General features: G+C 34.4%; 1 protein-coding gene across 3 annotated transcripts in view; it reads left to right on the forward strand.

Annotated features, from left to right (window-relative positions):
- LOC141456489 (dipeptidase 1-like) overlaps positions 1–27,055 on the forward strand; it is a 411,813-nt gene that overhangs the window by 141,484 nt on the left and 243,274 nt on the right. For all 3 annotated transcript variants that reach the window (XM_074132531.1, XM_074132529.1, XM_074132530.1), the window contains one exon: positions 763–868. In XM_074132531.1, coding sequence (XP_073988632.1) covers positions 763–868 — 106 coding nt within the window. The remainder of the gene's footprint in view (positions 1–762; positions 869–27,055) is intronic.

Consider the following 27,055-nt stretch of genomic DNA (forward strand, 5'->3'; position numbering starts at 1 on the left):
GCATTATAATAAGTACTGTTGATTTGTACAATCACTAAGACTAATAAAATAGATTTGGGTTTGCTCTTCCCTTGATGCTTATAGTTTTTTTTCAGAAACGTTTTGTATTTTAATGCCATTTTTTTTTATTCTCACAAGTGGTAAGGGTAAGAACTGCAATCATGACGAATTATAGACTGAAATAACTGAAATTCTTCTTGTTGAGCTCCCTAGTTCTATAATGTATGTCCAGTAAGGTTTGCCGAATGGAACTTAAAGAAGAGAATTCTTTCTGTCTCGATCAGCCAATTGTATGGTCTTTTGCTTCGTAAATCTTTTTTATTCGGAGAGAGGGAATCAAGTAGGTAATTTTTTTTCCCCCAATTTTCGAGGTACATCCTAAGATAGCAGTCAATGTCGGTGAAAGGTTATCAAGAATGATCATTATGTTTTGTTTAATGGGTTCAGGGAGTGATTGTCTTGAAACTTGGCATCATTTCTTAGCATTTTCAGGATAACAAAGAGAATTACAGCGTAAATAGCGTAAGAATAGCGATTATTGAGTTCCTGCTTGTTACAAAACTATCCTTTAAATCTAATTTTCTTAAAAAATAATTCTGAATTGAATATTTATTTGTATTATTCTTATCTTCTTTTTTTCTATGATTAAATTTTACTTTTTTAAAGAGAACCCATTATTCTTAAGATGATTGTTACTAAGTAAAAATATGTATGTTCACAATTTAAACAGGAAATATTAAGAAATTACGGTTTCTTATCTAGGAGGAGAGCGCCCAGTTTCCACCGGATGTTACTCAGAACAAACAGGAAGTTACCTTTTACCCCAAACCTCCGGCCTCCACTACAGCATCAACGTCTACAACTTCTGGTGAGTTAGATTTATTAACAATACCATTAAAACTTGTCCTAACATAATTTAGTGTGTGTCATTCTTTTTATTTTAGATCCTGTTTTTTATTTTTTTGAATTTATTTTATTATCAGTAATGGATGTTATACAATTTTTCACTTTTATCGCAAATAAGTTAAAATAATTTCTTAAAAAAATTAAATTAAAATTTTACCATTACTCTTATTTGATTTCTTATTCGAAATAAGTTTTTTAATTATATTTTTAGTAAAATATTTTTTGGAATACTTTTGCAAGCGTCGAACTGAAATAGTAAGTACCGTGATTTTACGTTTTAAAATTGTTGATCTCTCTGAGAACGATGTGTATTGCAGCAGTTTTTAAAAAATCTCAAGAAGGAAAAAATCCACCCACTAAAGGAACGTATTCGGTTAGTGATTTTCATGCTCCTCTTACTGTCGGATCCTTTGGGTATACCATGTGAAACATAAAGTTAAGGAAGTCTATATGCTCTAGCAGCTATGAGCTCCATGTGTTCTGTAGGAAAAGTTTGAAACGTGAGTTTTTCAAACTTACGTTGTTAATTACAAGATATTACCAAGTACTGCTTGATCTTAGAAGAATAAGTCGTACCTTTATCTCTTTCACATCCTATAAGATCCAACTTGGCAGTGTGTGTTCCACATCTTGACAAACACATCGAGTGGCATCACACTCTATTCCAACAAATAACTTCAAGGAGTACCTGCTCTGTTTATGCGGCCCGCAAGGGGTGATTGTTGCATGCAGCCGCTAGGAAGGTAGCGACTTCACGGACTAAATATGCCATGGACACTTATCGGAACACCAAACCACAAGATAATGTAACTTATAATACATAAACTAGAGTCATGCTCTTAATTTTTGGGTAGAAACCCTTTAAATCACAGACCCATTAAGGTAACTTGGGTTTGGCGTGGGGTTAACAAATCTACCCCAGAAAAACCATATTGTTAAGAAACTACCAAAGATTAGCCGGACTGATCTTCAAGGTTACCGAAATTGGCAAAGATTGAAGTCTTTGGAAAGGATGGAATGAAAAAGAATAACAGTAGAAGCCTCGGTTCTTTTAAGCCACAGGTACTTTTCCCAGAAAGGACACAGTAGGTTTTAGGCAGTGTTATTTGTTTTATATCTTATCAATAAATTATTAGATTATAGTTTTATAAAGTACCGCAGGACTTAAATGGTTTACTAACCATTTATTTAGTAAGCCTAATCTTTTTCGTTTTTGTTACAGTTTATTCTGCGTATTTCTTGTTAGACTCATTGTTTGGGCAACAAGTTCGCATTCCCAATTCACTTCTATGAAGTACTTGTAATGCTTGTAAAGTTCAAATAAGATAACACGCCCCAGACAGTCACCCTTATGTCGATAAAAACTTGAAATCGAATTTAGAGCGATCGCAATACTGTGGTAAAAGAGAATGTAAAAATGAAAAGTAAAAAATCGACTAACATTCCATTAGTTCAACTGGGAATGTTTATATAAAAGCAAAAATCCGCTTTTGGAACGTACAAATAATTTAAATTTCAATTACTAGACTAGAAATTAATTAAATTTGAAATTTAATTTAATGCTATCAAAAACATTTGCAATAAAATGATCTTTTTAAAATTTTGTTTAATTAGTAAACATTTACTAAAAGAGTTTTACCATTACCATTGCTAATTATTATTCACAATATTAACATTAACACAACCATCTGTAGGTGTACAGTTTTATTAGGAGAGTCTGCAAAGTTCTAGAATAAATTAGAAAACCGGGGTGAGTTAATTAAACAAAACACTCAATTTTCCAGCAGAACATTGAACATGGCCTTTTGCATTATTTAGAGTTAAAAGGTGTAGATTATAAATAGAACCCTTTGTGGGGCACCAGTTGAAATGGCCATTGTATAAATTTTAATATATTGTCATAATTGTTAATTTTACTTTATTTTTTAGGTTCAGAAATTAATAGTTTTAACCTGGATGTTTATGTATTATAGTAAATAAATTTAAATATTTTAATTGAAAACGGATTCTCCATATAAAGAATAGTTCTAGGTTGGTAAATATGGAGCTTTTCCATTTCCCGCTTCTCTTATGACCTTTTCTTCTCCTTCCGCAACCCCATTTTCACAATTCCAATTACATCCTTAATAATAATATTTATCAAGAGGTAGGTAATAACAAGAGAAGTCGTGCACCTCTTCCTGGACCACACATAGCAGAACACTACCCATGTGCGTATATAATCCCCAATATGAAGGCACGAAGTGCTTGCACTATACTCTAGCGAAATTAATTGAATTTCATGCCGTCTTTGTAAGGCTAAATATATTCATTTCTCTCTTTCTCACCCACTTAACTTGTTGATAACTTTATTTTAGCACAAAGGGAGCCAGAGAGGAGGGGTTTATCAACCTTGGTTGTGCTAAAATTATCTTTAGACAGAGAAAGAGAATAATTTTACGAATTTCCGAGTAATTATCACTTAAATGATAATTTTTATTTAAATTTCTAGTATATTAAATTGTTTTATTTCTGTATAAACAGTATGAACTAACTACGCTCGTACATTTTATGTTTTTTATATACAGGGTGTTCATTTTAAGACGGCTCAAATGCATTTCATGCTTAAACAGTTAATCTGAGCAATAAATGGTAGAGGAAAAATTTGTTGCCCGTCACATCTAGTTTCAGAATATGTGACTTGATTTTAGATTCCTGCCCGCATACGCGGCTGACGCGCGACCAAAAGTGAGGGTTTGCAATTGACCCCCACTTTCATGTACACCGTTTTAAAGTGTATTAAAAGTTATGAAAGAAACCGGAAACCGCAATTCGATATCTTCTAAATTACGAGGGTAGTTTGAAAAGTTCGTGCAAAGTTAGAGAGATAGCACTTCTGGCGCGTATCGAGGTTATGTTTAGTTAGTAGCATCTCTTGGAAGAACACACACAAAATTTCAGCCAGATCGGTCTATTTCTTTGTGTTTGGCATTCGTTTGAATCGAGGAAGTCGAGTGATTTTCAAAAAATGGACGAAAAAGAATTTCGTGTGTTGATTAAACACTACTTTATGAAAGGCAAAACGCCTCAGGAGACTAAAGAGAAGCTTGATAAACATTATGGTGACTCTGCACCTTCGATTAGAACAGTTTATAAGTGGTTTCAAAATTTTCGGAGTGGCCATATGGGCACAAGTGACGCTGAACGTTCTGGACGCCCTGTTGAGGTTACTACTCCAGAAATCATTGATAAAATCCATGATATGGTGATGGATGACAGAAGAGTGAAGTTGCGTGAGATCGCTAGTGCTGTGGGCATCTCGAATGAACGGGTACATAATATTTTGCATCAACATTTGGACATGACAAAGCTATCCGCAAGATGGGTGCCGCGATTGCTCACACTTGACCAAAAACGAAATCGTGTGAAGTGTTGCAAGGACGGTTTGCAGCTGTTCCAGAAGAATCCGCAGAATTTTAAGCGTCGTTTCGTCACTGTGGATGAAACATGGATACATCACTACACTCCTGAGACCAAAGAACAATCTAAACAATGGGTTACCAAGGGGGAATCTGCGCCAAAAAAGGCGAAGACCGTTCCTTCGGCCGGAAAGATTATGGCGACTGTCTTTTGGGATTCGCAAGGAATAATCCTCATCGACTATCTGGAAAAGGGTAAAACTATTACAGGTGCATATTATTCATCGTTATTGGACCGTTTGAAAACCGAGCTGCAAGAAAAACGCCCACGATTGGCCCACAAAAAAGTCCTTTTCCATCACGACAACGCACCAGCTCACACCTCAGCAGTTGTGATCGCAAAATTAATGGAAATAGGGTTCCAACTCGTTTCACATCCCCCCCTATTCTCCAGACTTGGCTCCCTCGGACTACTATTTGTTCCCCAATATGAAGAAATGGCTGGCGGGAAAAAGATTTTATTCAAACGAGGAGGTGATTGCAGAAACGAATGGCTATTTTTCAGACTTGGACAAATCCTATTATTCGGAAGGGATCAACAAACTAGAGCAGCGTTGGACGAAGTGTATAAGCCTAAAAGGAGTCTATGTTGAAAAATAAAAAAGGTTTACCCCCAAAAATTAAGTAGTTTTTATTTTTGCACGGACTTTTCAAACGACCCTCGTAAAGGTGCTAGGCCATTTCAAAAACTGGTATTTATTAATCATATTTCAATTTTTTAACTTGTTATCAAAGAGAAAGAAGAGCACGCGATAGGTCATTTTTATGTATTTTTTCATCCCCTTTCTATTATTATTCTATTAAAAATATTGCCAAGGCAGTAAAGCTAGTATTTTTCTTAATATCGGGAAATAAGTCGTTTTCCGAGTGATTGTTCTAAGAAATATCAGATGTTAAGAGCTTTAGATGTTCTCAAGCGTACACAAAATGGCTAAAAATTAATTTTACATCTGTTACAAACAAGAAAGTTTAATAATTATTTGGTAATTTTGGGAGAGTTGCGTTTAATTACCAAAAACATTGGAAACCTCAATATCTTTCACGTAAAGGATCAAACTTATTCCTTAATTTATCAAATAATGCACTTTACTCAACTTGTGAAGCATGTACTGTGCCTTCAAAGGTGCCTCCTCAGTTACAGAGAGCAGTAGATAATTTCCTGGCTAACCTGTTTTGCGAGCCAGAGGAGGCACCTTTGACGGCACAGTGATTAATAAATACCAGATTATGAAATGGCCTAGAACCTTTAATTTTGAAGATATCGAATTGAGGTTTCCGGTGTCTTTCATAACTTTTTATACTCTTTAGAAGGGTGTATATGAAAATGAGGGTCAACTGCAAACCCTCACTTTTGGTCGCGCGTCAGCCGCGTGTGCGGGCAGGAATCTAAAATCAAGTCACATATTCTGAAACTAGAGGTGACGGGCAACAAATTTTTCCTCTACAATTTTTTGCGCAGATCTACCGTTTAAGCATGAAATGCAAGTGAGACGTCATAAAATGAACACCCTGTACGTATATTCAATATCTACCTTCGGTTACGTTAATTTATGTTAGAGATTGTGCAATAAGTCGTATTGCTACAGAATGTTTGGTCCAGAGTTCGCAGATTAGACAGTCACTCTTCTCTTGGCTGTTCCAAATAAGTATTTTCTCCAGAAATTACACTTAACAGTTGATTGTTAGGCTAACTTTTTGCTAGTCTTTTGCTTAAGGCGATTCGCATAGTTGTATTACATATTATAAAAGCAGAGCTGTATTATAAATGAAATTCATCAGAGCTTTGATTCAAGAGGGATGTCTTAAACAATAATGCTCGATGAAATTTAAACCATAAAACTAAAAAAAAAATGAATTGTTAGTACGTATATCCAGCGGTGATTTTGAAGCCTCAATTTTTGCGTTTTGATTAGGAATTTATCACGAAGTTCGTTGAGCATTACACATTTGGTTTCACTTAATTAGAAAAAGTGAATTCAACTCTTCTTAACTCAATTAATGAACTACCCAGCTTTAAATGAGGATATTCCTATCCAACCAATCAGTAATCATGGAGGACCGTAGTTAGAAAACAATTTTTTTTCTCTAAATTTACTCATTTTGAAACCGTGATTGGTTCACAAAGCTAGATAATATCGTTGCATGCAAGTTTTTTTAAGTTTCTGTTCGGTTTCGGATTCTCACCCATCACATGAGTTTGGTTTTCCCTTCAGTTTGGTATAGACAAATTTTATTTCCAGCAATCTTGTTCATAACTCTAATTGCTGATTCCATACTGAGCGCTGTGCAGTTCATGAATTGAGTTGAATAGATTTAAATTATACCCTTCCAAAAAAAACTAGTAAGATATTCTATCTTATTAAAAGTGGATTTGCTTCTTTGTAGTTACTAGATTATGAAATTAAGAGTCAGCAACCGTTGTGTATGGCAGGAACATTATGGAAGTCAAATTCTCTACATCTCACTGTCGGATTAACTTCAGATTATGGATGAAACTCCTAAATCGGTCGTAAAGAAAACAAGCATGCTATTAGAGAACAAATAAACGATATTGACTCATATATTTAATTTGAATATTTAAGACTAAATATGGGAATCAGAAGAAATCAGAGCCTTTAATCAGAACTTCTTACCTGGTAGGGCCGCGGCCTCTCTTCATTCATCTAAGCGGCGCTTACGATTTACTCTAATAAAGATATACTAATCAAAAATTATTCAAGAATGTTTTAAATAAATAAGTATATTTTTGATCTTCTTTCTAAATAGCATCGCTTAATATTTTTAAACTAAGAAATATAAAGCTAATTTATTTTAAAGAAAAGAAGAAATCGAAACTAATTCCTGTTATCTGTCAAACTGGCATTTCACAATAGAAACTCTTTGTCTCCAAGTTAATATTCTATTTCTCATAGAACAAGTCAGCATTGTGTACCAAGATTCCATCATTAAGGGTAACTGAAATCAATACTCATTAAGAGCCTCAAAGTGAATGTAGGATTCTTAATCTGTGTTGGCATCATCTTTCTTCTCTTGACGAAGACATCAGACTGTAGTTAATTTCAACTAATGTATTTTCTGATAGTGTAGGAAATTACAATGATGTTAGGAGGTTTACGATTGATCGAAAGGTATTCAATGCTTCTCGGTTAAATTTGAATTACCTGATTTATCTATTTTTGTAATTACAAAAGATATCAAATGATATTTGATATGCAGTTAAGTGACTAAAATCAGAAATTATTGATACTTTAAACAGCGAACGCTTTACGATAGAATTCCACTTCTGAATGTTGTAAACAAAGTTAAATTAGCTGAGAGGTGGCGGAATAGCGACAGAATTACGATAAGACGGTTCTGGGTTTGAGTCAGAGCATCGTATTCTTTCCCTAGAAAGCTACAATTTTTTAATAAAAAGAATAGAATAGAACATGACACCATTAAGACAATGTGGCTTCGAACAACTGGACTTTCAGGAGAATTTGATAAAAGTCAATTGCTGCCACCCGTTAACTTAGAGCGAAAAGTTTCTAGGCCCAATTTACTTGAATTCTACTTACTCTCTGGCCATCACAGTCCAAGAAGAGCTTAGGCCTGAGCCAGTATAGTTTTCCATATCCCGCACGGTCCCTCGCCGTCGTACTCCAACCACGCAGGCCGATGGCCTCCAAGTTGTCCTTCATGTCCCTCAATCATCTCATCCCTTGTCTACCAGGGAACGTTCTCCTTTTTCTTCCCAGGAGAAATTTAATATAGTAGTTATGGCCCTAACCAACATCTCTGGATTAGTTATAAATTAGTCATTATTTATTATTATTATAGACTTTACTTCAAGAATCATCAACAATGTGCACACTTCTTGAAAAATACATAAAATCTGAATTTTAAAAAAATAATAATTGCAAAAAAAAGTATGGAAATTACTTCATTATAAATTAATCCATGTTTGGAAGTTTTTGGCCACCTAGAATGAATGTAAATAAGGGTGGCTACGTGCTGTGTTTTTGAAATTGTGGTTGTGGAATCAAACTTAAAAATTAGAGATGTAAATTTTTTAGATAAAAAGAATAGCAGTTCTGCTTTATGAAAATTGATCGAATAATTTACAATAAATTTTAGAATTGATCGAATAATTTAAATTATAGAAACATAATCAGCACGTAAGTTGCTTGTTAGCTACATAATACAAATATACACATTATATTATATATTTTATCAATGTATCGGCAAAAATGTTTTACATATTTTTTTATACATTGCCCTGTAATATTCGATCGGGGTTCGTTAAAGTGCCTCTCTTCTTTTTCAAAGGGTATTTTTCTATTAGGTCTCTTGGGGCTCCGGATATCAGCAGATTTCCGATCTTTCTCCACGAAAAATAAATATAGCATATATTAAAATAAAAAAAAATAAAAAAATGCCAGTATTAGAATGTTCCAAGCTAAAGATATTCGATATACGATCCATTTTAAGAATTAAAATAAAGTTCTTTTACCTTTAAGTTTTGGGATATCCTTCGTGTAAACGCGCGAATACGCCTACACCCAGATACGGAGGGCTCGTAAACTACGAGCGCTAGATGCCCAAGAGGGCGCTTTAAGAAATAATAGTAAACAAAGAAAAATGAGAGAATGAATAAGTGTATAGAAGAAAAAGGGGAAGGTACTTACCCTTTGGTGCAAGGAGCGATGTGCGTGAGGTATGTTGACAAGACGCCTGAGAAGCGATGAGAGGGAAAGGAAGCTGTGGAGAGGAAGCGGGTGTATGTGTTTGTGTTGGACTCTGAGAAAGGTAGGCAATATCTGGGCTCAGGCTCAGAGAAGCGTATCGGAAGTGGAAGTGAGGTAAGCGGAAGAGTAAAGGGGAATAGTGCAATAAGTGCACTAGATGCGGTTGAGGGAAGGGTAATAGTGCAATCAATGCACTAGATGCGGATGAATATGCGTGAAGCGATAACTTGGAGATGCGTTTAGATGCGGATGATGCGAACTGCTAGGTGTCAGCGGAAGTGATGCGTAGCAGGCTGAGATGCGGTAAGAAGAACACCAAAAGCAGACAGCACAGAAGCGTATGATGCAATGCCCCACAGAGAAGTGTACTGGCAGGAAGGGTGACCGCATGGCGACCGAACACTTAGCAAGAAAAGAATTAGATGAGAGGTGGCAGAATAGTGACAGAATGAAGACGGTTCTGGGTTCGAGTCAGAGCATTTTCTTTCCCTAGAAAGCTGTACAGTACCCTGGTATTACGACGAGAGAACTCCTTCTGAATGCTGTAAACGTGGTGCTAATGTCCACTGAATGCTAATGCGCCTTAAATTAAAGTAGGTAGTGATAATAATTACAAGTATGAGCCACTTGGACTGTTGAAATTGGGCCTGTTAAGGATATAGTAGGAGCAGACTGGGGTTACTGAACGTGTTGTCATCCCCAGCAGAATAAGAGTGATAGCTCAAAGAAAGAGACGGAAATAATGGAGGTAGCTGTCCCTAATGATCGGAATACAAACTCCAACTACGGCCCCCAAATTAGCAAGTATTAGGACTTTTGGACAGAGAAAGAGATGGCATTTGTGAGCAAAAGATGTTGAGGATATGAGTGAAATATAATAATTTCCCCTAACGGCTAATTTCTGCGAGCAACGATGAGGATGATAAAACATCTTTGACTACCACTATCGCTTCTAGGCCTGGCCAAGCAAAAGTCCTCCTGGATATCGCCAGATTAGATGCAATTTTTTTTAAATTGCTGCTGAGTTTTTAGCACACTATGGACGGTTGTGCTGAGGAAATCTTCAAAGGGATTGAATGAATTGTTCAAAGGGATGTATCTTTCCGGAGATTTAAAAATGGGAGACATGGTTGGCGTAAACTGGGTAGAGGTTCTAGTTATGATTGATGCATTAATTACATTATTATTATTGTTTTAAATCAAATAAATTTTATTTAGCGTGAAAAAGTTGCCTAAATAAATATAGATTTGAAGGCACCTGCGAAGTGAGATGAAAATAAAGCACAGTTTGCTGTTCATATCTTTACTTTTTGTTTTATTTAGAAATCAGATGGCTGTAGTGTATGTAAATTTAAATACAGTACAAAATGGTGTCACGTTTCTTGTATATGCTTAGAGAAGTCTATTTGCCTGCTGCTAAGCACAGTATCTCATTTCCCTAGAGGAATCCAAAGCTTTTAGACATATTTGGCCATTTCTTATTTAAAATATCCCCTAGAGATCTTTGAATATAGTTTTTCTGATACTAGTTTCTGTAAAAATCGTATACTATAATGTTGATGAATTAGTAAGAAATTATGTGCGCCAGTAATTCTGGGTGTAATTTTCAGTTTAAAGTTATTTCTTCGAAACGTTAAATGGAAACATTGTTATTAAAGTTAATGTGTTATGCTTGTTAAAATTATTCACTCCTAAGGCTGGAAACATACTGGAGCGGCGAGCAAAGCGGCGATGATAGCGAAGAGCAAGGCGGCGAAAACAAACACAAGTTAACTATGGGACGGCGCATAGTGGGGAGCAAAGCGAAGATAGAGCAACGCTACCAAGAGTGCGTAGAGCAACGTGTTGTGACATGTTTGATTTCTTCGCTCTCATCGCGCACAATTTTCAAGGTTAAAATGGATATGGCTGCCCTTATTGGTGTAGTTTTTTTTTAAAGAAACCTCTGTGGGACCAAAAGGATCCTCTAAATCACAACCTATTTGTGTTGGCTAAGAAATGGGACAGGATTAATGGGGTTAACCTTGAAATTCGTCCTATTCATGATTAACATGCCTTCAACACTGGTTAGTATGTAATTAAATGTTGAAATAGACATTCGAAAATACGAATGAAACTTGCCAGGATGCTCCCGAAGTTGTTGGTACAAGTGATGGAATTCACCAAGTTCATGTCTAGTCCTGTTTATATCAAGGAACACTGCAGCTCCTGCTTCTAAGCTGCAGTAAATACCAAATTTTCAAGGAAGAATTTTCGTATAGAAATAATTCCTCCATCATGTCTTGTCAAAAGGAGAAACGCGACTAAACTCGTCACTATGTGCATGCGACTCTTTGCTCGTTGCTCGTCGCTCTCTCTGATTTGAAGCAGCTATCATCGCCGCTTTGCTCGCAGCTCCACTATGTTTCCAGCCTAAGTTAATAATTACTTAGGGGCACAAGTTAATAAGTTCTAATTGGTCATTTTATAATTTTATGTTATTCTTATTTTGAGAAGCAAGAAAAAAAGTAAAGTAATGTAATGTCTATTTTTTCCGACGGGCTTTACGTCCAGCTACCAAATTAGGTGTCGTGGACGGAGGCTATCTTAACAAACATACTTTACTGTAAATTTCTTTTATTAACCATTAAATAAAATCTAAGTCCTAGACCGGAAGTGGAACCCAGTACTACAATACATATTAGCTTTGTGAGCCTACTTAATCTCTAACTTGACCAATTGGAGTACACTAATAATCGCCTAACGACCTATTAGGAAAAGTAATTAATCATCGAACTTGACCTGTTAGAAAAGCCTTAATAATCGCCATACTTGTGCTTTTAGAGGAACTTAATTAATCACCAAATTTATCCGGCTAGGGATGCCTAATTAATCGCCGAACTTGATCTATTTAATTCTGTGAGGAGAGAATTTTATTTAAGAAATAGGTTAGCGATAGAAAGCTAAGAAAAAATCAGCTTAACAGTACATCGTTGGTACCAGCATTGTTGATTGACTATGACGAGATAAAGCCCAAAGTCGAAAATTAACTAGAAAAGAGCATGCCCACCAGTCAAAGTAGTTGAGAACGCAGCAGGAAATGTAATCACAAAACTCAATATACTTGAAGGTATTTGGTACTCAGTACTTAAAGGTACTTGGTTATCTCCGGGAGTTGTCAGAAATCTGAGAAGAGATTTAATAAAACTTTCATTTTGAGCTGAAAAACTTTATTAAATTTAAATACTCTTTTACTGTTCAGGTTTCAGTCAAAAATTAAAGTTCATTAGCAAGTGTATAACTAACTGCTTTTTACAGTATTATTGAATTCAGGGAGTTACAGAGATACGGCTTTTATTGCAAAGGAAACTTTTAGTCTTTCTCCTCGCGTCTATCTTTGCTCACTAAAAACACTAGTTCCCTACTAGTTCTTTTTGCGCTACTATCTCCTTCGGCCTCAGCGTTCCAAAGGTTTCATAGCGCAAACGCTCGATTGCAACGCAATCGAACAACAGGTGAGAGGCCGTTTCCTCCTCTTCCTGACATAATCTGCACAACGGCTCCGAGCTGATGAGTCCCACCTTGCGCAGATGCTTCTTGAACCTACCGTGCCCCGTAAATAGGCCTGTAATCAGAGTAATCTGAGTTCTGCCCAAACACAGGGTCTCTTTGGTTCTTTGCTTACACAGCCAAGGCATCATGGTCTTGCTGTGTTTAACCCCAGGACACATCACCCAGTTCTTTTCGTGCTCCCTCCAGATCCAATCTCTGAGAGCCGTACGAACCGAACCCCTGGTGATCCCCAGGACTGGCTCCGGACGGATGAAAGGAGTGTTAGATCCATTCCTGGCCAGATGATCAGCTTTCTCATTCCCTTCAATCCCTAAATGACCCGACACCCATTCCAGCCGAACTTTGTTGTGCTGCGCCAGTAGTTCCAGGGCCTTCCTGCATTCCCAAACCAGGGAAGAGGTCATTCTGAAGGATACAAGAGCCTTCAGTGCAGCCTGGCTGTCCGAAAAGATACGAATCTCACTATTTCTAGGTTCCATCCGCAGGTTTTCCTCAGCACATATTTTGATAGCAAAAACCTCGGCCTGGAAGACTGTGGCGTATCTCCCAAGAGATCACTCAATGAGTACCTCGGGTTTAACCCCATACACTCCAGACTCAGTCCCACAGTCCATCTTGAAGCCATCGGTAAGCCAAATGCCTCCCTTCTGGTACTGGTCCATCCAGTTCACCCTCCATTCAGTCCTAGGTTTAATACACACCTGAAAAGGAGTCTCGAACCTGTATTTAGGACAGAAACTGTTCCCTGCCATGTCAATAACCTCCGATATAAAGAGAAATTTTATTTATTAAGAGAGGAACTTTTTAATAGGAACTTAAGGCTTGTTAATTTTGTTTATACATGAGATGAAGAGAGAAGGTTATATCGTACTAGTAGGTAGGTTTATTTATCCAGAATCAAATCTCTCAGGAACACGCCTTAACTCCTTTTCATTGTCGGCTGGCACCTGAGTGTGTGTTTAAGGAGAAATTAGGGTGCAGAAATAGAGAGAGAAGAGGCCACTAATTCATATATACATATATAATATGTAGATGTGTGAAAGTGGAAGACGCAAACAAAAGAGTAATGACAGGGAAATTTATTTAGGCACGGTTTGAACATAAAGGAGGTACGCTGCCCATAAATTTGCCGTATTATTCATCTTCTGTTTGTCCTCTTTATTCGCACTTACCACCATGCAGTCTCTCACATCTAATGAGCGCATCTTTCTTAAACAAAGGTAAATAAATTTTTACTTTCAGAAAATTTGTACACTTTTGTTGTTCTTAAAAATAAAATATTTGTATTTTCTAAAATGTATTTGTTAACTACTTTAACACCTTGTTTGTAAAACAAAGACTAGCCACAAAAAATTTTTATCAACACTATTGCATTGTACCACTCTACAAGACACACCTCAGACCTCTTTTGAACACATGCCTACCCAGTTTGGAGTACAGCTAGCAACTCACTGACGAATCGACTACATACTTTCTAGAACAAATTAGTTGAAAAGGTGTGGCTATTAAATAACGAGACTATTGCTGTAAAACATTTTAAATTTATACATAATTGTTATTATCACCTTCAATATACACCACTCCCCTATCCCTACAACACTCCATGCGGATTTACCATTGTTCGAAACAGTGCTGGAAGTCTTTTTCTGTCAGCTCCTGCATGACGCGTGCCGCTTTTTCTTTCACAACTTCAACGGACTGAAATCGTGTTCCTTTTAATGTAGATTTGACTTTGGGGAACAGATAAAAGTCACATGGGGCCAGGTCAGGCGAATAAGGCGGATGGCTTAAAACTGGGATGTTGTACTTGGCTAGAAACGTCTTGGCAGACAATGCAATGTGAGTCGGCGCGTTGTCTTGATGGAAAACCCATGACTTCTTCTTTCACAAATCGGGCCGTTTTTCCTTAATCTTTCACGGAGTTAAGCAAGCACCTCACTCACGGTAGTGATGTTGATTAATTATAATCGATATTATCATCCATTTTGGACGTGGAAGGGCGACCTGGGAAGGTCATCATCTCCGACGTCTTCTCGGCCATTTTGGAAAAGCTTGAACCACTCAAAAACTCGCGCTCGTGATTAACATTCATCGCCATAAACTTCTTTTAATAGAAGATAAGTTTCAGTAGCGGTTTTACCAAGTTTCATGTGAAATTTCACGACAATTCGTTGCTCTACTAAATGTGCACTATCATGTTTTCGGCAAAACGAAACTAACACCTCTTACACAAACGACGGTTCCGGTCAGACAGATTTCTCTACAAACACATGAGACGCTGCAATCGAAAGAGAAGACTTTACGCTGCGTTAGGATTTGGCGCATGCATAGTTCTTCTGTAACAGCATCAGTCTCGTTATTTAATAGCCACACCTCGTTGCATTCAACGCTCCATGATTCATGGAGAATTTAACATTCCAAATATTAGCACTAGCGTGATCTAACTGCCATATAACTTCTTCACCCTTTTACTGGACGTCCAAATCTCACTATCACATTGATTACAGCATCTAGAAGACTGAAACTGAGTTTATATCAAGGCTTATGAAGAATTTTTTCACGTAACTGCTCTTTATAAAACAATAACTATTTTTATAATCTACTTTCATCGCTTTATGACCAATCATTTCTGCCCAAATCTTCATTAATTATTGTCCAGAACTCAACTTAATCTAACAATATTTCTCCAACAGTAGGCTTTTTACATTGTATTGTCAGTTTCCAATCGTTAAAGATCACACTGTCTACAACCAGAAAGGGTTACACACAACAAGAAGAGCTAAACATAGCTTGTCTGAAACCTCCACCTATTAATATTATATTAGATATTTCCATTTTGTTTACCCTAGTTCAACATTAATATGCAGGCGAATCTTGTTGTGACAACGCCATGAACAAAGAAACAATAAAAAGAAGTACATTCGAAATGGAATATAAAAACGTGAAAGATGTAAATTTAAAATACTTTTTATTTGTTAGTTCTGTTAAACGATCGATATTGTTACATGTATTTCGCGTGTGTTGGCGAAGTAAAGGACACAAAAGAATAAAATATCTCCAGATATTCTCTATTCTAATTCACTTTTTATTTTTAGTTATATTGCAGGGGGGGGGGGGTGTCAGCCAGAGACTTCCACCTGATCGTCTTCTCGGTGGCTATTGATAACAAGAATATTTAGTAGATTTACTTAAAACCATATTTATTTTACGAAAATAATTTTAAAAGCAACAAAACACAAAAAAAATTGTTATGTATTATTTCCAATGTGGACAAAATTGAATATGTAAGCACAGAAAAACTCAGGTTATTAAAATAAAAACAAATTTTGCTTGAGCAAAATACACAACTTCCTCTTTAATAAGTTCTCAACTTCAATAGTTCTCGAAATTCGTACATTTATTGAACTACGAGTATATACGAGGGTCGTTTGAAAAGTCCGTGCAAAAATAAAAACTATTTAATTTTTTGGGGTAAACCTTTTTTATTTTTCAACATAGTCTCCTTTTAGGCTTATACACTTCGTCCAACGCTGTTCTAGTTTGTTGATCCCTTCCGAATAATAGGATTTGTCCAAGTCTGAAAAATAGCCATTCGTTTCTGCCTCCTCGTTTGAATAAAATCTTTTTCCCGCCAGCCATTTCTTCATATTGGGGAACAAATAGTAGTCCGAGGGAGCCAAGTCTGGAGAATAGGGGGGATGTGAAACGAGTTGGAACCCTATTTCCATTAATTTTGCGACCACAACTGCTGAGGTGTGAGCTGGTGCGTTGTCGTGATGGAAAAGGACTTTTTTGTGGGTCAATCGTGGGCGTTTTTCTTGCTGCTCGGTTTTCAAACGGTCCAATAACGATGAATAATATGCACCTGTAATAGTTTTACCCTTTTCCAGATAGTCGATGAGGATTATTCCTTGGGAATCCCAAAAGACAGTCGCCATAATCTTTCCGGCCGAAGGAACGGTCTTCGCCTTTTTTGGCGCAGATTCCCCCTTGGTAACCCATTGTTTAGATTGTTCTTTGGTCTCAGGAGTGTAGTGATGTATCCATGTTTCATCCACAGTGACGAAACGACGCTTAAAGTCCTGCGGATTCTTCTGGAACAGCTGCAAACCGTCCTTGCAACACTTTACACGATTTCGTTTTTCGGTCAAGCGTGAGCAATCGCGGCACCCATCTTGCGGATAGCTTTGTCATGTCCAAATGTTGATGCAAAATATTATGTACCCATATAATATTCGAATAAGTAAATATTCGAGATGCCCACAGCACTAGCAATCTCACGCACCTTCACTCTTCTGTCATCCATCACCATATCATGGATTTTATCAAAGATTTCTGGAGTAGTAACCTCAACAGGGCGTCCAGAACGTTCTAATTATAAACTGTTCTAATCGAAGGTGCAGAGTCACCATAATGTTTATCAAGCTTCTCTTTAGTCTCCTCAGGCGTTTTGCCTTTCATAAAGTAGTGTTTAATCAACACACGAAATTCTTTTTTGTCCATTTTTTGAAAATCACTCGACTTCCTCGATTCAAACGAATGCCAAACACAAAGAAATAGACCGATCTGGCTGAAACTTGGTGAGTGTTCTTCCAAGAGATGCTACTAACTAAACATAACCTCGATACGCGCCAGTAGTGCTATCTCTCTGACTTTGCACGGACTTTTCAATCGACCCTCAATTCTCACCAACAGTTAGCAGTAAGTAAACCCCGTATAGATCTGCGTTTACCTGTGTAACGAGTACTCGAATCGTAGAAAACGTTTTGGGAATTGTAAAAAAACACAAAAAGTTCAAATCTTACCAAGGATTTTCTTTATTTTTAACAGAAAAAAGAAAATTTTATCACCAACTTAGCTAATCCCTTATATCGGAGTGTACGGTTCTATTAAGAGGCGTAGTTTGGAGCATTAGTTATTGATAGATTCAGAAATAAATTTAATAAATTGCTATAAAAACGAAATTTGAATAAATTGATTTCTAGTTTTAAAGAAATAACATTTTTGAAGTTTCTATAAATGGCGGAAGATTTCTAAGTGAGAATGAATAGAAAGATTAGAAACAAGGAGCTAAATATATTAAAGAATGAGCAAAACTGATTTTTACGCCCCTGAAATACCTAGATATCAGTTTTTTGTTTTTTAGAGAAATCTCAGAGAAGAAGAAAAACCCTGAAAACAGGAAACCAAGTGCAACGGAATGGAAAGTCGAAAAAATTAGACCTACGAACTCATAAATCAAGAAAATTTGTTTTGATTTTCTTTTTTTTGTATTTATGACGTCGTTTATTCCCTAAAGGTGCCTTATGTCCAAGATTTATATTCCAGTACTTAGAAACTTGTTTGTAATATTTTATAAATGTTATTTTTTGCTTTCTCCTATTATTGTAAGGAAGATTTTGTGTCAGAAATTTTTAAAAAATGTGAAATTATTATTATTTTTTTAACATGAACTAGAAGAGATGGATTTTTAGGAATTGGGCGTGTGACAGCGTACTTAAGCGATGATGTTTTTGAAAATCCATTCAATGTTTACTTAGAATTTTTGCTGAGTGATATAAATAAATTTGATTTATACAATATCTTGCTCTTGCGCGAGCAGTAATTTCTTGAAAACAGAGCGTCTGAACACTTCCATCATTAAATTGTATAATTGTAATAATTAAATTATGATAATTAGAATAATTTAATTCGATTAAAACACGCCAATCACTATAAGATGACCTTCAATCCATTAGATTTGGATCTAATTGATTTGATTTGATTTGTCAAGTAACCCTGCTAAAGAAATACAGTTAAGGACTCATATTCATACCCCAGGGTTTTGTTTCTTTATCTGTTTTAATTTTATTTTTGGTGAGTCAAGGAGAACAAATAACACTCAAATATTAAGTAAAATTTTATTTTTCACAATATAACACTTTTTTCAATTCATAAACTGTAAAAATTTAGCCAAAATAGGTAATTGTTTCGAAATAACTCCGTCACCAACGAGACTTTCATATTCATACATTTGCAACAATTAACATTTCTTGATCATAAAAAAAACTCAATATTTCGTTGGGTAGTCTTTTCTCTTAATTACTTCAGATAACCTCCAAGGCATCGACTCAACAAGTTTCTTGGTGGTTTCCGGAGTAATGCTGTACCATTCCTCAATTACTTTCTCCTTCAGCTGACTTGCATTTTGGATCTGATGATTTTTCAATTTTTTTTATACTCTGTCCACAAATGCTCGATTGGATTTAGATCTGGTGACTGTGGGGGTATTGCCATCACTTTGGTACAATTATATAATAGCCATTCTCTGGTTTTAACGTCCTTGTGGTTGGGATCATTATCCTGATAAAAAATAAAATTCCTTTCAATTCCCCAAATTTTTGACCAATTCTTTTAAATTTTTTCTTAAAATATCTACCTACTCCTCAGCATTCATAATGCCGTTGATAAATTGAATTTTCCCTACCATAGAAGGCGAGAAGCACCTCCAAATCATCACAGATCCACCTGCAAACTGTACTGTCTGTTGAAGATTCTTTACAGAAAGGCTTTCATCTCTTTTCTCCAAACTTTGCTGTTTCCATCGCATTGAAAAATGTTTTATTTACAAATGAAACTAAAAGAATCACTCATTTATTAGAAAGTTGTTAGGACTTCACAATTGGTGTTTATACACAACTTATGTGTTCGAAATAGCCCTTTTCAATAAACCAATAAAGGTTAAATTAAACTGAGGCAGATAATTAACAACGCAGATGATGTACGTAAATTCATACTCTGAAAAAAAGGTTTCAATTAAAAATTAAAATTGTGGGTAGTTAAAGATGTATCGGATATTGGATACCAATATTTCAGGTCTAGCGGTTAATATTTTTGGCTAAGAGAGAATTCAAGACATTCCTATAGCAATAACAAGTTCTTTAAATTCCATTCGAAAATCCAACAGAACTTTGTTTGTTGTAAGTTCATCTTTTAATAACATTCTTTTCTTATTTTTTAATTAAATTTCAACCTGTTTCACTTCTTTATTTTCTTAGACAAGTATCTCATTCTTCGATTCTCTACTTGACAGCAAAATAAATGATAAGGATATGAAGATTAAGAATTAATCACTTACTCCACCTCTACATATTAAAATACAAACAAACTCGTCCCTTCCTTTTGACTAAAACAAAACTGAAAATTTAGAAAATAAGCAATTAACAGCTTACAATAAGCGATCTTAACTCTTGAACTCTTATAAAAATAACAAAGGTAAAAACAATAACAACCCCAGTGTTAGTTCGCTTGGAAAATGTTTCAACTCCACTTGTGCACACCCCTTCAAGTTGTAAAAACAGTTTTTCATCAAGAACTAATACAGCACTAGTTTATTTATTTATTTTTTAGCCCCAATTGTGGCCTATTTTCCGGAATGAAATTGTAAATTTTTTTCGATATAGTGAGCTTGGTGAATTCTTCAAGCAACTGAAAAGTTGCGTCACAAATTTGATAATTTTTGAAGCCATAGGGATGTAACATCTCTCTGACTTTTTATGTAAATGCAAATCTAAAGACATAAGTTAAAAGTCATTGCAAATCGTTGAAAAAGTCATTTTCATTAGCTGTTGTTAACTTAACTTTAAAACATCAGATGTATTTGTTTGTAGGGATATTCCCCCATTAAAATAGAGCTCTAGTTTGCAATACATTGACATAATATTTCATTATCTTGAATATTTATATGTAAACATAAACAAATATTCACTTGCATCTAATTTTAAATGCGCTTTTAAAAGTAGTTCAAGGTAAAATATCTCCCACTCGTGATATTTATGCTTCAATGGTGAAGTACGTACTAGAGATCATCTAACTTAACATTATCTGAGATTTGCAGTAAATTGTTAAAGATTTTCTATGTCTCTTTCATCTGTTTTGATATACTTAAAAATCCATTTAAATATTTCTTGGCAACTTATAAATAGGGCATACAATCAGAAAGTGGAATAGACTGTCCTGGTCAAGCGGAGCATTCAATGTTGCTTTGAAATCTAGTAAGTCTACCGTCGTAAACAATTCCAAAGTAGATTCCGTGACTGGCTAAAAATTCTCAGCATGGAAATAGGCGTTCTTTCTTGTAAATATTGCTCTCCTTCTATCGCGAAACTACTGATACTTTTAGAGTTAATAATGAAGTGATAATTTATGAATTACTGAATATCAAGGGATATTTTGTGATTTTTTTAATTTTTCAAATGTGTTTTTAAGTTCACTTTTAAATTGACTTTTACCAGGTACTTGTAACATATTATCGGCCCCTAAAGTAATAAGTTTATGTGCTACTTGCGAAAACCAATTGAATTTAATGTTGCAATTTAAACTTTGACTTTTCAGTTTAACAAAACGAACACTTACACCACTATCGGAGCATTCTTTTTAAAATATCTATTTCGTCAGCGTCTAGTCCAATTTCCAAACCGACAAAGTGGTTATAAGTAAACCGCACCCACAGATATATAAATTTAAAGTATTGTAATAGAACTATTTCCAATTTTTGGACATAAATTGGTGCCTGCATTTCTGAGGAATGTAGAAATTAAAGCATCCAAGTAACCCAAATGTCAGAATAATTGGTTGAAATGAAAGAATAATTTTATAATTTTTGAAACCAGACTTTATGACAGATGTTTAATCCATGACTTCCCCAGATGTCATCGAGTTGTTAAATACTATATACACAGATAAAAGAGTTAAAGGAGGGTAATTACCTCTTCATTTCAATAATTTATTACAACAGAAGATCGGAGAGGTAATTAAAACAGAAAGTGAAGGAGTGTTTTGCAAAAAGAAGCAAAGTTTACATAGAAAAGTAAAACAGTGTAAGCTTAAGTTGTTTCCACAGCAAGAAAATCATTAGCGCTCACGAGTTGATAACCTCTCAGTTTACATAAAACTCACAAATCTTCCTTACAAGTTACCCACCTTTTCTTGGCAGACTTACTGAAACCTACTCTTTGCGGTTATGCTCAAATTAACCTTTCAGTCATCTCTTAAGCTTTCACAAGAAACCATCTTGTTTGATAAAACAACTTTCCTCTAATTTCTGGCTTTCCATTCAACAATCTTTGTGTTCAATATATTAAGAAGTTATTTACACTATACCTTCTCTTACTTGTGCTAAGGGATGTATTGCGATTATGGCCAATTTTAGTAATTAAAGTTTCACTCGAATTATTCATTTTGAGGTCCTCTGAACCTGAAAAACAGAAAAAGTAATTTTCTAAAAATGGATAATGTGTTTGTGTGAGAAAAGTTAACTTAGCGATCGAAGCCGCATAATTGGAAGTAAAAATTCATTGGATGGATGATTGACAGAAATGTTAATAGCAAACTTGAATTAATTCATTTTTTCAAAGAAATTAATGTAACCTGATGTGCTAATAATCTCACAGTTTAAACACACAAAACTTCCTTACAATTTACAAAACCATCTCAGTTCCCATAATATTAAATTTTGGTTTTTAGATCGCATGTGTGAAATATAGTAAACTTCCAATAAAAAACCAAAGTAATACAATTATTATTTCGAGGTGGCGCACAACGACACCTAAGAAAACAATGTGGCAAATATTATTGATTGTTGTGGGCCTGAAATCCAATGTGTCCAAAGATGAACTCAATTTTGCTAATGCGTTGCCTTTAGTTTGCGCTGTGATCTGTTGTTCTATGAAGATTTAATCTGCTTAGGTTTCCTAATTAATTAGTACAAGTTATAGTACAGCTTTATCACTGATCATTGCTAACTTATTTGTATACGTATTATGTGGTAGTTTTCTGAATTTCTATTTCTATTCTTTCGTTTATTTTGAATTTACCTTCGTGGTTCTCGAAATTACAAAATCGTTGCCCTTTTACGTAATGGTTTTACGTACTGTAAAATGTTACAGTTAGAAAGTACGCCTTTATTCATTAGCTTTTAAGTGATGTGAATTTATACTATGCGTGAGATTGTACAAAACAATTAAATGCGACCTGTTGTGTGCTACTCTTTTGTGGTACATTCAGGAAAAATAGAAAATTCAGAAAGTGAGAAATCACCTTGTATTAGTAATATTGTTCTCTATTTTAGAACAAAAACAAAAAATAATGATAATTCATCACGCTAAACAAACATTAACGTTTTGTTGAGAAACATTATAACTGAATTTTCTATTGGACTTAGGCCAATGGGATGTTGGAGATGGCTGGACAAAAAAGTAAACATCTTTTAAATCTTTACAACCGCATTTATCATTTTAATACAACAATGCGGTACTTGCAATATCTAAATTATTATTTTATTTTTACTAAATTATAAAATTTTATCCATATTGTTAGCCTTACAAAGTAAAAGATCTGAATTTTTTAAAAGATTGTATTTTTTTTGTTACATAATTACATTTTTTGCACTTCTTATGATGAATCTCCTTAACAAAAACTTACAGTTTAAAATGTTAAGTATAAGGGTTGATTAAACGCCAAAAGGTACACAAATCAGCGAGTACCCAACATTTCATTAATATTTAAGTAATTCTACTGCATTAATTTTCATTTATAAGTTATTTTTTAGAATTTATTAGATGTCACAGACCCTTATGCTGGCCATTTTCGTCTACAAAATATATGTTCAAGTAGCACTGTAGATTGACTGTAATATCTAGTTATTTATAATAATCAAACTATTAATTACAGGTTAAAAAGAAAAACGTTATAAAAAATATAAAAAAAATTATGAGGCTAAAAAATTCAAAACTTCTTTTTATAAAAAACTTACATCAATGATTTTGTTTATTTTATTTATTTATTTTTAAATAAAAATCGTCGGTTTAAGTTCATTCTTTGATTAAAGTTATTTTATGTAGTAGTCAAACGTTTATAATAATAGGTAATAATTATCTGGCTTTATCGCAAATAATATAGTTTTCTTCAATTACATTCTCAATCTAGGTATTCATCCCACAATGTTTTATATATGTAATATAAAGTAAATAAGATATGCATATTTTTTGGACAGCTAATTATTCCAGTATTTTACTATAAGTAAAATTAGGGGGACTAAATTAAATTACAATTGAGAAATGAATAATTTTTGTTGAATAATCTACTTGTTAATTAACTGTGTGTTATTTGTGCTCACGAATATTTCGGTAAGACGAATTCAAGACAGTAGCCTACTCTAACTTTGTCTTTTTCTACTTTAACATGCATGTACATATATATGTGACTTATCATAATTATAACAAAAAAATATTATAAATGAAGTGGCCAGCATAAGGGTCTGTGACATCTAATAAATTCTAAAAAATAACTTATTAATGAAAATTAATGCAGTAGAATTACTTAAATATTAATGAAATGTTGGGTACTCGCTGATTTGTGTATCTTTTGGCGTTTAATCAACCCTTATACTTAACATTTTAAACTGTAAGTTTTTGTTAAGGAGATTTTTGTACCTTTTGGATAGATTTTCCTTTTTGTCTATTTCGCAATCTTTACAGACTTTTTTAAAATTTGGAATAAGCAATTCTATCATTATAATCTGATAAGGTGTTAAGTCGGAACCGTAACTACCAATGGAGGGATCTTTTTAAAGAATGATTATAGTTGCGTTCCCATCCATCCTCAATAACAATTTTTTTGAAAAAGCGTTTTGATTAACATAGGAAGGTATTTGTACGTAAATAGCAAAATTAAACTGCGATTTCAGTACTTCCTTTTAAGAGGAGTAAGAAAAATAAACTACGATTCCAGTACTTCACCCTAAAAGGCAAAGAGGCAAAGATTTTTTAATCGAACGTCAATTCATTGATTTAAATCGGTTCACTTATTGATAATTTAAACGATTGCAGTACTTCATCTTAGTAGGCACAAGAGCATCAGCAACGTAGAGGAGCTATAACCACTTATTCGAGCTGAATTTTATCAAAATCGGACTAAGCGTTATAGAAATATTGGTAATAATAGTTTTAGAAAGGGTCTTATTTGGGTGGGGCAAACTCCCCTCCTTATGAGGCACGGCATCGAGACTTTTAAAGTGCAAATCTGTACAAAATTTCGATTCGAATGACACTTCATTCATGAAAATCGGTTCACGTGTCGATAATTTGCAACGATCGCTATACTTCCCCTTAACAAGTGTAAGAGCTGATCGCCGCTTTAATGTTACGTAGGGGAGCCCTAACTCTATCATCCTACCAAATTTTATCAAAATCGGGCCAAGATTTACAGAGTAATTAGTAATAATAATTTTGGAGGGGGCCTTACATAAAGGGGGCTATCTCCTCTCCCATTCGATGTACAGCGTCGAGACCCCCAAAAGGCACATCTACATAAAATTCCGAATGGAACGATACCTCATTCATGAAAATCGGTTCGCGCGTTTAGGCGCTACGTTGTTTACACAAAAGGTAACAAGAAGAAGAAGAAGAAGAACAAGAAGAACAAGAACAAGAACATTTTTTGAAAAAGTCTTTTTTGCTCATTTTTAGCAACTTTTTTCTCGAAACCTATTAGATCTGGGTTGTTGCAAAAAAATTACAGTTATAAAGGATGGTTTGGAGTAAGATTTAAAGAAAATTTGGGAATTTAATCTTTTATAGAAAAATAGAAAAAAATTGTCAAAGTTGGGTGTTTTCCTTAACAAAAATTTACAGTTTAAAAAGTTAAGTATAAGGGTTGATTAAACGCCAAAAGGTACACAAATCAGCAAGTACCCAACATTTCATTAATACTTCATTGATATTATTTAAGTAATTTTACCGCATTAATTTTCATTAATATTTTTTAAGAATTTATTAGATGTCACATACCCTTATGCTGGCCAGTTCATTCATAATAGTTAGCCAAGATTTACAGAGAAATTAGAAATAATAATTTTGGAGGAGGCCTTACATAAAGGGGGCTAACTCCTCTCCCATTCGATGTACAGCGTCGAGACCCCCAAAAGGCACATCTACAAAAAATTCCGAATCGAATGACACCTCATTCATGAAAATCGGTTCACGCGTTTAGGCGGTACGCGGTTTACAAAAAAGGTAACAACAACAACAACAACAACAACAACAACAACAACAAGAAGAAGAAGAAGAAGAAGAACAACAACAATTTTTGAAAAAGCCATTTTTGCTCATTTTCGGCAACTTTTTTCTCGAAATCTATTAGATCTATGTTGTTGCAAAAAAATTTCAGTTATAAAGGAGGGTTTGTCCTATAATTTAAAGAAAATTTGGGAATTTTATCTTTTATAGAAAAAGAGAAAAAAATTGTCAAAGTTGGGTGTTTTTCAACGTTACGCTTTTTCCTGCAGTTTTTGATGATCAACCCTTATACAACTGTCCTACCGGACAGTTTTAATAACTGTGACTACGTTGTTTACACAAAAGGTAACAAGAAGAAGAAGAAGAAGAACAAGAAGAACAAGAACAAGAACATTTTTTGAAAAAGTCTTTTTTGCTCATTTTTAGCAACTTTTTTCTCGAAACCTATTAGATCTGGGTTGTTGCAAAAAAATTACAGTTATAAAGGATGGTTTGGAGTAAGATTTAAAGAAAATTTGGGAATTTAATCTTTTATAGAAAAATAGAAAAAAATTGTCAAAGTTGGGTGTTTTCCTTAACAAAAATTTACAGTTTAAAAAGTTAAGTATAAGGGTTGATTAAACGCCAAAAGGTACACAAATCAGCAAGTACCCAACATTTCATTAATACTTCATTGATATTATTTAAGTAATTTTACCGCATTAATTTTCATTAATATTTTTTAAGAATTTATTAGATGTCACATACCCTTATGCTGGCCAGTTCATTCATAATAGTTATAACTGTGATAAAATGTATATTATATCTTCGTATAAATAGTTACTTTATTTTAACTCTATTCCAAATTATTCTTCTGATTTCTCTTTAATGTGCCCTTTATTCTGAAGTTGTCACATATACATGCATGTTAAATTAGAAAAAGACAAATTTAGAGTCAGCTACTGTTTAAATTTGAATCACGGAGGATTTAAAACAATATTTCAGTCTTGAATTCGTCTTACCGAAATATTCGTGAGGACAAATAACACACAGTTAATAACAAGTAGATTATTCAACATTATTTATTCATTTCTCAATTGTAATTTAATTTAGTTCCCCTAATTTTACTTATGGTAAAATACTGGAATAATTAGCTGTCCTAAAAATATGCATATCTTATTTATTTTATATTACATATACACAACATTGTGGGATGAATACCTAGATTGAGAATGTAATTGAAGAAAACTATATTATTTACGATAAAGCCAGATTGACTACTTCATAAAATAACAATTACTTTAATCGAAGAATGAACTTAAACCGACGATTTTTATTTAAAAATAAAAATAAATGAAATAAACAAAATCATTGATGT

The sequence above is a fragment of the Rhodnius prolixus genome, unplaced genomic scaffold, assembly GCF_049639745.1.
Source record: "Rhodnius prolixus isolate KJV_2025 unplaced genomic scaffold, Rpr scaffold_4, whole genome shotgun sequence".
NCBI lineage: Eukaryota > Metazoa > Arthropoda > Insecta > Hemiptera > Reduviidae > Rhodnius > Rhodnius prolixus.